This window comes from Atta colombica, unplaced genomic scaffold (assembly GCF_001594045.1).
Source record: "Atta colombica isolate Treedump-2 unplaced genomic scaffold, Acol1.0 scaffold32, whole genome shotgun sequence".
In the NCBI taxonomy this organism is placed as follows: Eukaryota; Metazoa; Arthropoda; class Insecta; order Hymenoptera; family Formicidae; genus Atta; species Atta colombica.
The window spans coordinates 299,644-312,499 of record NW_017259426.1 but is presented as its reverse complement, the minus strand read 5'-3'; the positions used below and the strand labels follow the sequence as shown (position 1 = coordinate 312,499).

The following is a 12,856-nucleotide window of genomic DNA, read 5'->3' as shown; positions in this document are numbered from 1 at the left end:
GAGAGAGAGAGAGAGAGAGAGAGAGAGAGAGAGAGAGAGAGAGAGAGAGAGAGAGAGAGTGCGGCTTATAGAGCACATTTAAGAGGAAAGTTTAGACTGTTGGGTCGTAGAGCTCATTTACTAATATAAATGACGGAGCTAATTGTCGAGATTATATCTCAACGTACGCAATTAATCTAATCACACGCTAATAATTTGTTTGTGTTAGCTAGCTTGGTGTCCAAACAGCAAGATGATTTTTAGCAATTATTTAATGCTAATTAATAAAATGTAAAATGGTATAAATTTTATGTAAATGTCTATTCTTTTTTATACTTTTTATAGCACTCATGTATTTAAAATGTGTTAATAACATAAATATGAAATTATTAAAATATGTTAAATTGCAACGATTGATTGTTTTACATAGATTAAACCATTTATTTTTACATGCAATAAAAAGTTTGCGACATCAACGACAGATTGCTGGCAGATTTATTCGCATTCGCGGCTGGGATGTTCAATAACGTTATACGTCACGTTTTCGAGGTGAAGTATCGTCGCGTGAGAACGAGAGATTTCAGAGGTATTTTTTTAACTCTCTAGAATGACAAATTACATTACTTAAATGTTTGTCGTGTTAGTCACACGTGTAGCAATAATTTTATTTGTTAGAAATATTTTCGTTAATTTACATAAAAAAAAATATTATATACAGAAATTCCTTGATATTGGATTAAATTTTTAAACTGTGCTTTCTACAACACAATTACACGCTCCAATTTGCAAAAGGATTGAAAAAATGTTTTTACAGAATATTAAAATTATCAGTTTAGAATTTCTATATGTAAAAGGAAGATATTTTCTACATGTATATAACGGACAAAAAATGCGAACATCTGAGAAATACAATATAATATACTATTAATTTTATTAATTTCATTAATTTATCATTTTGTTCTTAAAGATTCTTAATAAAGATTCCTTGTTGGAATAGAGTTATACAACGCTTGAATAGTCACAAATGCTTAAATAATATAATGTGTTACCTTTCTTCTAACAGAACATCTTCCAATTGCTTAAGAGATATTGCAGGAAGAGAAATCTGTTTTTCATTCTGCTCTCCCAAGTTACTTGTAATGATTCGATGATATTTAAATCCGACGATTGCGCTAGCCAAGAAAGATATTAAAGTTTTGGAGAATAGATGGAAATTTTGGAAAATAAAATGAGAAGTAAATTTCCTATCTAATATCATGCACTTATATGAGTGATTGAAAGGTGTACTAAAAGAATAGTACATTTCATTGCGACCATTCAAGCATTGACTGATTTCATTTTAACGATGGAATCTAAAGGCAAACGGTAGATCAACCTTCTATTAATAAAGTAAATAGTTTATTTTTTATGTATTCACATTATTATGTCTCCTGTATGAGTTATTTTTAGTTTATAAAACGTCAATCTTTTTTACATAACGTCAATTTCACAAAAATTATTACTTGCAATTTTTATTTTTTTTTTGCCGTCTAAATTATGATAGATGATAAAGAATTATTGCTCCGCCATGTACATTGTCGCTTTACTTCGGCGTATCGTTGTTTTTGTCCGTAGAAACGTCAGTCCCGTTGCCGTTTGCGAAATCCACGGCGTTTTTGTATCACGGCTACTATAAATCAGAGCGAAATAAAATGGGCTACGTGTAACGCTCGACTTTCGACAGTCGAGTCGGATATCACGGAGCCACGGCAAGGCGCTGGTGAACTCGGCACGGACCCAAAAATTAGTTGGCGGATCGGCTCCAAAGAGCACAATCGTAATTATTTCTGACCATATGTCGGACACAGTTAGAAATCATCTCGCACGTGCGTTCTAGTTCCGTTTACGCGATCCGCGAACGATAGAACGTGTGTAATCGCGAATGATGCATGATAGCTTAATGCGTGTTTACTTTGTCAACAGCCGAACCATCAGCGACGAGTACGCGAAGTTTAACGGTGCGCGACATGGATGTGGCAGTGACTGCGAGAGTTTGTGTTTGTGCGAGATAAACATGTTTTTACGTTGATATAGATTTTGATATTACTTTTAATAAATTCAGTAAAAGTACATCGAGAACATCATTAGAGATATTAATGATATTACATTTAAAAAAAGACTTATATTAATCAAGTCTAGATGATACTTGCTAGTTTTGGTAAAATAATATTTTAATGTCAATGTCAAAAGTCTGATTAGTGTATAACTAAAGTCAATTAAATGCTAATTTTAATGCTCTAAATATTATCTTACTATTATTATTATTACTTAATTACTATGTATTTATTATATTTGGTATTATTTATTATTGCACCAATATGTTAAATAAAATATATTTGGCAACTGTTATTAAACTTTTTTTCAATGTATGTACTAAGAAAATATTCTGAGTGTATCAATAAGGTGTATAAACAAATGCATTTTAAGCATTATGTTAATGAGATATTAATTAGAATTCTAATTATCTTAATTTCTGATTTCTCGATATTCTCGACTAGAATGTTTAATAGATTTAACAAATCTAATTTGTATCTCTTAATGATTTGAATCTCTACTGAATTCCAATTAATGCAACCAAATTTTTTCAGTGTATTAACTATGCTGAACATGATTTTAATGACTTGCTAAAGGATTGAAACATTAGGAGATTTGCATAACGCAAGAGCTGATAAAGCGAAGTTTTACAAACGCGGCAAAGCTGCGTTATGTCGAAAATGCCCAGTGCATATTGTGTTCTGTAATAGAGTATCGGCGACCCCGATGTAATATACGCGGAAGCAAATAAATTGGGGATGCTCTCGAGTTTACGACGAGCGTCGAAAAGCCGGGAGGGTATGAGCTTGTTTCATTTCGACGGCACGAGATTCGCTCGATTACCAGGCCGTGGATAAATTATGAGTTTAACGCGACAGAAACCGTGTGCAAAGCTGTGTGGACTAGAAACGATTCTATAAATCGAAATTTAAACTGCAAATCCTTCATCACCGAAGGATTAACGTACGAAGCAATTTCGTGTAAAAATATTTCCCAGTTTTTTTTATAGGTGAAATAAAGTTTTCATACATAATTATTTCGCAGAATATTTAAATCTATTTTATTTAAATCCATTTAATTTTTCGCAGAATTAAAATACAGGAAAATAGTTTTCAAATATTTTAAATGTATTTTAATGAAAATTTTAAAGAATATTTCTTCATATTCAAAACAAAAACTTTATATGGTCTGATATCTAAAACGATTTACAAGGGAAGAGTTTAGCAAGTCTAAAATAAAAAAATCTTGCATAAATACGGAGTAAATGGATCTAATCACGAAACAGTTTTTTGTAACTGATATTCGATTTTAGGATGGAAACATTCTCTTGGAGAAATCGATGCTTACATTTTTAAGGGAATATTGCTGAAACAATGAGAAAAAAAATGTTTTAAATAAAAGTTATGTGATTTCAAAAGTATTTTTATTTATAATTAGTGATTAGATTTTTTATATATGTTAAACTTTTCACATTTTTTAAAGTCGTACATTAAAAGAATTACTTTGTAATTAGGTTCATTTACTCTACACTTATGCAAAGTTTCAGCGTTTTTAAATTTTATAATTGCTGGATTATAAGTTTTAAAAATACAAGAGGTTAAAGTTGAAGGAAAAATTTCGTTTTTTTTTAAATTCTGAAAACCAAACCAACTTGGACTATTTTGATGAAACTTTCATGTCCTTGAAACATATCAAAGTTTTATCAAAATAACTCGAGTTAGTTTTCAAAATTTCTGGGAGAAACAAAATTTGCCCTTTAATACCCTTGCCTTTTGACACCCTGTATCTGTAAAACTAAATCCCAGACATATGACAGACGTTCTCATGAATTAATGTGAGGAATTATCTCTTAAAATCTCCTAAAATATTTAAGCACTAATAACAGACTTTTAAATTAATTAATGCTTTACATTAAAATTTCTTATATTTTTTAAATAAATATAATATTGCTTATACCATTAATTTAACTTTTCGATTGACAATGCTTGTATCTTAAAAAAAATTAGAAAAACTTCTCATTATTCGCACTGAGGCATCCACGGACACTTTTACGCGTACTCTTGGGTCGCGTTCGCCAATTTAGCGAGGCTCTAAAGTTACGTGCTCGCCATACAGGCGCGCTTAAATCCATATAAATACCTAGACTCATGAATCTATCCATTAATCAGATTGGCGATAGGGGCTCGACACCTGAGTGATTTCCACCTCCGCCAACCCCTGGGATGTTTCTTTTTTCTTCCGCGAGCTTCTTCGTAGGAATGCCTCCAGCACAGTTGGCTCCAGAGGTCACTAGAAGGTGGCAGCACTTCCATTAAAATTCGACACGAACCTTCTGCAAGAATTCGATGTATGCTGTACTACATACACACATGGGACAATGGACGTATGTCGTATGACGTACACATACACACACACACACGCGCGCGCGCGCGCGCGCGCACGCACACACACACACATATACATTTAGGTGCCAGTCGTGCTGGAACATACGATCCCCGGTGGCACGAGCGAGTGCAGGGATTCATGTGTAGGTGCGATGTCGAGAAGGACTTGGCCTGCGTTTCGTGGATTGTGAGAGGAATATCATTTAGTCGCCATCCTGTTCACCCCCTTAGAGCGAACTTGAGGAAACGTGAGCGTGTTTGCTGGAGCCAATTTCGATTGTCCGTTGTGGCTCCTGCTGCTCACAATGACATTTCCAACCTTACCTAATGAATCTTCGTAATTGCGCGGATTTACTTCCCCCGTTCTCTGATACTTCTTAACCCCAACTTTTTTTAACATTTATTCTTTTAAAGTTTTCTCGATGATAAACAACAGAAACGATTTACCTACTTATTATTTATTTATCATTTAAAGTTTTTCCAAAATTTTTCTAAAGTTTCAACGTCAAATCTTTTGATAATCTAGTTTCAAGTTAAATCTCGTTAAAATGAAATCAGATTAAAACAATAATAAATTAATCTAAACTGCTGTATAAATAAATAAGGAAATATCCAATATACGTTTGAGACTAAATCTTGGTGCTTATATAATTTATAATATTTTGTATTACATAAGTTCTTTTCTATACATCTTTTAGTTATATAAACTGCTCACCGTTTACTGTCGACCTTAAAACGCAATCATCACTAAAGCAGAAATAATAATATCACAATTAAATTAAATGTCGAATGATGCTACTAACATTATAAAATATTGTAAAAACAATTTATTGCAAAGAATATTATTCCAACCAGAATTCAAATCGGGAATCTATTAATAAAAAATTGTACGTGTTATATTAGTTTATTTTTTATTTACAAGACAGAAATAGAGACATTGGCTATTCTATGACTTGTTCTCCAATCGTTTTTCAATTGTTCTGTAGGTTTAAAGTAGTTTAAAGTATCCTCGCTATAAAACACCAAATCGTTTTAGTGCACTTCCATGCATTTACGGTTGGGTTTGAAATAATTAATAATCTCATGACTTTCTTGAAAACGCGTGTGTATCGTTATTTGATCGGTTTAAAAAAATCACGTGATTTTCCTTAATGTCGTCAAAGCAGAGAGAATGAAATTTATCTCGCGAATTATCGCGTAACTGTGAAAGAGAATACATCAAGCAAGTTACGATTTTCGCGAGCTTGCATGCTAACGATGCTCTTCATATGGTTTGTCATGAACCTTATCTATAGAACTGTGTAAAGTTTACACTGTAAAGTAACTTAGCCATAGCTGACATTACACGTTTCAATGTTCGCCTACGTAATTTGATCCTCTTGTTCTATGCGTTGCAACTTTAAACTTCTGTGAATTAATCTAAGCTTGATGTTAATCGAAATGTATGAGATAAAAATCTGCGATCTTATTCTGATTGAATTGTAGATTTGAATTAATAATTTACTGATTTCGTGTTTCATGTTTATTGATCCTATTTATCGTATGAATAATTTTCATCTTTCAACACGTTCCATTTTGAGCCATGTAAGTCGTTACTTTGCCATTTCCTCCTCCAAATCTAGGCGTATCGCGTTCAAGGTTACGCCCTGCATGCAAATTTGCGATTACTTCGCGCAACTCTCATCCATCTCTCTCGCGAAACTGCCGCAAATTTATCGGCTTCGACGGCAAAGAGGCGCGAGACGTACGGGCGTCGATTTGTCGACGGCGAGAATTATTTGGAATAGCGTGGACCGAATCCGCGGAGAGCCGAAAAATTATCTCGCGAGGACGACCGGTGCAGAATGCGGAACGACATTCGATTTCTGCAACAACAAACGGGATGGGTGATCCCCAAATGCAATTTTTCCACCGTACGTGTTACGCTTCGACATTAATTTGTATTCTCGATAATCCTTAATTTATAACTTCAATGAGTTTTACGAAAGTAAATAGCCTGCCAACTGGATAGGTAACTGCTAGGTAACGAACCATTGGTATAGTTTCGCACAGAAATTGGCACGGTGGTGCATCCACACTACTAAGCGTAAAAGTGGTAAATAGACGTAGGTACATGAGAGAGAGAAAGAGAGAGAGAGAGAGAGAGAGAGAGAGAGAGAGAGAGAGAGAGAGAGAGAGAGATGGAAGATAAAGGGATGAACGGCAGTGCGAGAAGATGGAGAAGGGTGGATGCATGAGGGGTTGGCGAGGGTGAGATTCGACAGACACCGCGGGACAGGGACAGGGCTGGGGGCAGAGTTAAGGGCTGTGGCTGGGGCTGAATAGTCGAACTTGTCCAAGAGAGAAAGAGAGAGAATGATCACCCTTAGCGGGCGTAGTGGTGACTGGTGGATGCCGGTGGGGTTGGTAGGGGCTGGAGGACTCCGGGACAGTACGTGGAGGGGACTTCGCACGGAGAGGGATGAAGAAGAGGGTAGAGAGGAGCGAGCGGAGGGACGGAGGTCGAGAGTCGAGGGCTGCCTCACTCTGCGGCTCCCGCCGCTCGGGAGCAGACACGCGGGGCCAAAAGACTAATTTGAACTATTTTATTAACAAAAACAAAAACATTACATATTTGTAAATAACACTATTAACAACTATAAACACGAAACAGCAACAACACACTTCTCCTAAGGATTCTCTTTAAATCTTACCATACACCTGTAAGACAACCGCCTGTAAAAAGAAAGAAGGAAAGGAAGGAAGATACACACGAAGTGGAAAATAAAGCGCGCGCGGTCGGATAGAGAAAGAGACAGGAGGAGAGTGAAAGAGAAAGCAGGTGAAAGTAGGAAAAGGAAAGAGCGGGACGTACGACGAGGTAACTCCGGTTTTTTTCTAAGTAGATGTGTAATTACAAGCGCGTACACACAAACAATACACAGTAAAGAAGAAACAAGTCACAAAAGAGTTGAACGATAGAAAAATCATCTATTTTCTGAAGTTATTCCTCAGTCAGATTGGTGCGCGGCGCGGCGGAAGTGAAGAGAACGAGACGAGAGCATAAACGTTGAGAGAGGGAGAGAAAGAGAGAGAGAGAGAGAGAGAGAGAGAGAGAGAGAGGGATCGTAAAAGGGAAGATCGTAAAAGAGACCACGCGCTACAGGACGGGATAATCGCATTTTAAGTTCTCTCTGTACTGTGTGACCCTTACATTATTTTGTCCCTCCGATAGGGACGGGTTCAGTGTTGTAACTTAGGATATAAGAAGACTAAAAAGAGCTCCGGAGCGCACAATAAAAGAGAGGAAAAGACAGAAAGAGAGAGAGAGAGAGAGAGACAAAGATTTGGGATTTGAGCTTTCGGAAGAGAGAAGAAAAAAGAACTCAGAAAGAAAAAAATAGTGTGTCATTTGTGACTGGAAACGTGTCTATGTCAAGAAACGTTTACAAGAACAAGGAGAATCGCGAGCAGCAATCAACGAGGGACGGAAGGAAGGAACGTTCACGAAAAAGGGTTGGCTTCAACGTTGCGTAGAGATACAGTGGAGCTCCAATTTTTTATACTAGAAGAAGAATCTAACAAAAAAGCGTGAAAGAGAGAGCGAAAGCGAGAGCGAGAGAGCGAGAGAGAAAGAGAAGGGGGAGAGAGAGAGAGAGAGAAAGAGAGAGAGAGAGAGAGAGAGATTTGGGGAATCAGGGAGAGCAAAAGGAGAACAGAGAATCAATCCTGTTCGTGTTTCCGCGTGCACTTCCACGTGTGTCCTTCGAAACTGCAATTCCGAACTTCAATTCCGATCATTTAAGATCTCTCTAAGATTTAGAGGAGAGATTCAGAAGAGACGGGATAGAGCGAAGAGTGACACATTCGTGACATCGTCGATCGATATCCGGTCTCGAATAACATAATCCGGCCCGCGTGCAAGCTCCTTTGGGGGATATGTCCTGCCGTTCCAGAGGGAGTCGTCGTCATCCGGGAGCGCAACCTTCGCAACGCCGAGGACAACGTCAATCCGAGTGCCGTCCCTGTGTCTTGGATCCTGCGGCTGGTAAACTGTCCTGACGAAAAAAGGACCATCCCCTCAGCTTGTCTCGATCGAAGCAGCGCGATCATCAACGGACAGCAATCATATCAGATACGCGATCGTCTCCCAAGGACGCGGACCCATCACGAGAAAGGGTCCATCCAGGGATGCCCGCCAGGGCCCAACCACGCTCTCGTCTCGCGTACGTTCAAGGACGATGACGTTCGGCCAAGACGATCGGTAAGATCCAAGCAGCGCGAGCACGCGCCAGCATCGCGGAAATGGCGGGCTACAATCATTCGAATCCACAGCGTGTCGTCTACCATGCGACCTACCCGACGCCCCTCGCCCCAAGTGAGTTTATCTGCTGTTTATGCACCCCGATGTAGAAAACCCCCCACAACATTTGACACGACATTTGACAACATTTGACATGTCACGCGGCATGTGCTGTAGTCTTCCGATATCTTCGATTTATCATGGAGATTGAAATTTATTTGACATCGTTGCTGATTGCGCAGTTGGAGAGAATTTAAAAATCGTTTGTAATCGTTTCTTTTTTTTACAACGTAGAGGAAGCTGAATTAATCTGTGGGTTTTTAAAACTGATTTAAAAAGTATAATTCTATAAATTACATTTTTTTTTTATTTTTTTTTTTAGAAAATTAGCAGTTAAAAGATATAATTTTTAGAATCGGATTTTTTTAGCTGCTAGTTTTCTTATTCGCTAGAAAACATTAGTTGGTAAAAAAAAGCATTGTGTAAATCAGGTCTAAGCAACAAGAGAGAAACTTTCTCAAGAACTGAAGAGATTTTCTCGGGAACTGGAGAGATCTCTTGCTGTTTTTCGTTTCTTCTTTGCTTGAGAATTATTTAAAATTTTGTCTATGGTGCCTTCAAAGAATCTCCTTTTATTTCTGCAAATTATGATTTGAAAAATTAGCGTTGTGAAATTTTGAACTTTGAAGTTTATAGAACTTCAGTTCCTTCGATTATTTTATGTTTTATAATTGTATTAATTATAATTGTTGATTATATGTGTTGATTATTTATGTCTTTAATTATAATGGAAGTCATTAAGTTTCTTTATTTTAGCACAAGAATAAAAAATTAAGATTTCTTCAATTCAAAATATAATATACAAAATCAAAGCAATAAGAATCCGCATTGTACTTCGTGCGCTAACAATTGATATAAATATAAAAGATGTTAGGTTAAATAATAAAATTAATAATGTCATCTCTTAAAACTAAGGACGAAACGAATAAATATTTTATTCGTCTTGTTAGTAAGTACAGCGCGGATTCCTATTGCCTTGATTTTAAATATTTTTCTGTTATTTTGTATTATTTATTTCTTTGTGGCATAATTATGAAATTAATATATGAGATATTTGTTTTGAATAATATATAGTGATGATATATAGATGATTTTTATAATAATATTAGATAACATCGCGACGATAAAATATCCCAGACAAGTAAACTGTTACTTTGCTATTACAGAGTTCTAGATCATTGTGACTGTATTTAATTGTCATACTTATGATTGTGAAAGTTTAGTTAATGGTGCCTAGTTTCGGTGAGTTTCACGAATCAATGTATATTGCATCATATGCGATTGGCAAACAAAGTGCCCTTAAATAAATATTTGATTCCCTCGGATAATTCCTAGCTAACTCTGGTAATTTTCGGCAAATATTTCGCTAAAAATGGAACTTATTTTGAAATTGCTACAATTTATCAAATTTATGAAAAAGATTACAAAAAAACAAACTATTAAATAGATTTGCAGTACACAATATGATACATTTATGCGATTTTTAGTCGCAGATAAAGGGCTCTACACTAATTATATGAAAAATTGAGTTTTGGAGAAATGAGTTAGTTAGTTACATTATATATGAAAACTTTCATATATAATGTAGCTTACCATATAGTGAAAAAATATCATAGAAAACTCAATAATAAACAATTTTTTAACTATCTCAACAAATTGATGTTATTTATCATCGTTTTGATGTCAAATTGATGTTTTTAATATCAAATTTAACAAAATGACAAATAACGTCAGTTTGTTTGTGGAATGGTGTATCAAAAATGCTCTGTGAGCATAAATTTTACACTTTTGATACATAATTGAACATTGTACCTACGACTTTTGTTCATAATATTATAAGCTATATTATATGTGAAAATTAACTCATTTCACCGGATCCCAATTTTCTATATAATTAGTAAAGTTCTTTGAATGAACCTTCGTGGAAAAAAAATGCACTTGAACAGTGAACTTATTCCGTTAATTAAAGCGTAACAAGGTTATCATAAATTGCGCGACCATAAAAATTTCCTGATTGCAATCGTGATTTAGATTTATATGTATGTAACACAATTTCGAACGTTTCAGAAAAATTATGGTAAACCACATTTGCCCTCGTTTCTACCATTATTTCTTGCCAGAACACGATATCTTTTTTGTTTCATGTTTATGGTATGCGTGTGTATTTGTGAAAGAAAGTTTTTTCTTCCAAAAAGACTGTAACAAAGTTATATCAAACGGATGAATTTCGTTATCTCCACGGTAACTTTATGGTTACTTTGGTCGATTCAATTTTACATAATGTATTACACAAAGTATAGAAAGTGTTTGGTTACAAAGACATGGGAAATTCATACTATATTTCCGCATTCATATTATTCATATCATAAAGAACGGTGCTTCAAGAATGCGCGACGCATGATATTGCCGATATATCACACGAGAGAGCACAGATGTCCCATGCGTAATATCAATAATACATCGAGAGGAAATACAAACGCTGCAAAACGGAAGCATTTTGCCAAGCAAATAGCCATTCGCTTGATGTTTAGATGTATAAAAAGATTAGCCTTGGATTCTAATAATTTGAAAACAGAGTACACAATCTCACAACATTTATAAAATGAATTATTTTTTCGATAATACGCAATAAATTTTCTATAAGTCTTTTTATAAAAAAAGATTAAAATCTGTACTAAATATTATGCTATGTTTTACTAAACCTTTACTAAATATTATGATCTGTATGTATATTACAGTTAATGAAGAATTCTTTTTTAAATATTCATGCAAAATTCTTTCCAATATACTTGGAATAATATTTCAAGTATATTGGAAAGAATTTTGCATGAATATATTGGAATAATGTTCAATCACTTACATAATGCTATACGTGTTTACACGGAAAACATATTGTATTGACCAACAGCAGTCTAATTTAAAATATAGTCTTGTTAATTCAATGACATTATTAATGAAACAAATAACACTTTATTAAAACAAATAACACTTCATTAAAACAAGAGCATGACGTCATTATTTTATTAGTACTATTGAATTAATAAGTTTATTTTCAATTAAATTGCTATCGACTAATGATATTAATACATTATTTCTACCTGTATATGTGTATAAAAAATAATAGATAATATTACGGTATTATTTTAGCTTTCTAAAAATTTTCTTGTATTTCTCGGTCTTAAAAAAGTAATTGTGCAAAAATGTGCTAAAATTCTCGGTAAAAGAATTTTTACACCGTCGATTTTTATTTTGCATTCTAACAGGAGTAGATATAGTTCATGGCACGTAGAAAGTGCAATTTATTACAAGTGCTATTTTATAGCGAGCGTGCATAATATACATGGCTTAGATCGATGGAGTTTTTCGATCGGTTGTGTATAAACAGAGTTAATGACACATGCCACGTAACGTTAAAGTTGCCTGCACGTTGCGAGTGTGAGTGCAGGTAGTCGCTAATGCTCATGACACAATAACGATTCGCTTGTCGATCCGCTGTAAAACTGTCACGATCGATCAGCACGCACGTCGACGACATAAATTCAAGTTTTCCGTTAAATAATGTAACGAGTTACGGAACAAATCGCTTCTGAAATTGATGTTTTCTACGATTCCACATTTTCTAGCGAGAACAGCTATTAATTGAGATAATTTATCACGCAGATGGCGACCCGATAAAGCTTCCCGAAAATCTGGAAACATTGCCGCGAGCTGAACACTTTCCAACTCAGAGGCATCGATGGAACACCAACGAGGTAAATTGCCTGTCGCTTATTCGTTAGACGCAAATATTAAATTCGTGAGTCAATAGAAAACACTCGTGTAACCTATATATTCAAACATCTGTCGACACTATATTTAAAAAAGAATAATTAAAGTTGGGCTCTTGAGATAAAAAAATAAACAATTAATCAATGAAAAAACGGTAATTAAAGCTTAGATTTGCAGTAATTGGAGCGATTATATCATGTATATTTCTCAGTACTACATACATATATATTATATATATATATGAGATATGGATAACTCTGTTTATATACAGGGTGAGTTGAAATCTTCCAGTCTTCTATCTTTTCCTATC

At 35.0% G+C, this 12,856-nt stretch overlaps 1 protein-coding gene across 4 annotated transcripts in view; it reads left to right on the top strand.

Moving 5' to 3' along the window:
- LOC108690402 (calmodulin-binding transcription activator 2-like) overlaps window positions 1–12,856 on the top strand; it is a 56,394-nt gene that overhangs the window by 18,761 nt on the left and 24,777 nt on the right. For 3 of the 4 annotated variants that reach the window (XM_018197670.1, XM_018197667.1, XM_018197668.1), the window contains exon 4: window positions 12,439–12,530. In XM_018197670.1, coding sequence (XP_018053159.1) covers window positions 12,439–12,530 — 92 coding nt within the window. Of the gene's footprint in view, window positions 1–6,585; window positions 8,794–12,438; window positions 12,531–12,856 lie in introns of those variants that run through there. The other variant, XM_018197671.1, reaches the window with a different exon arrangement.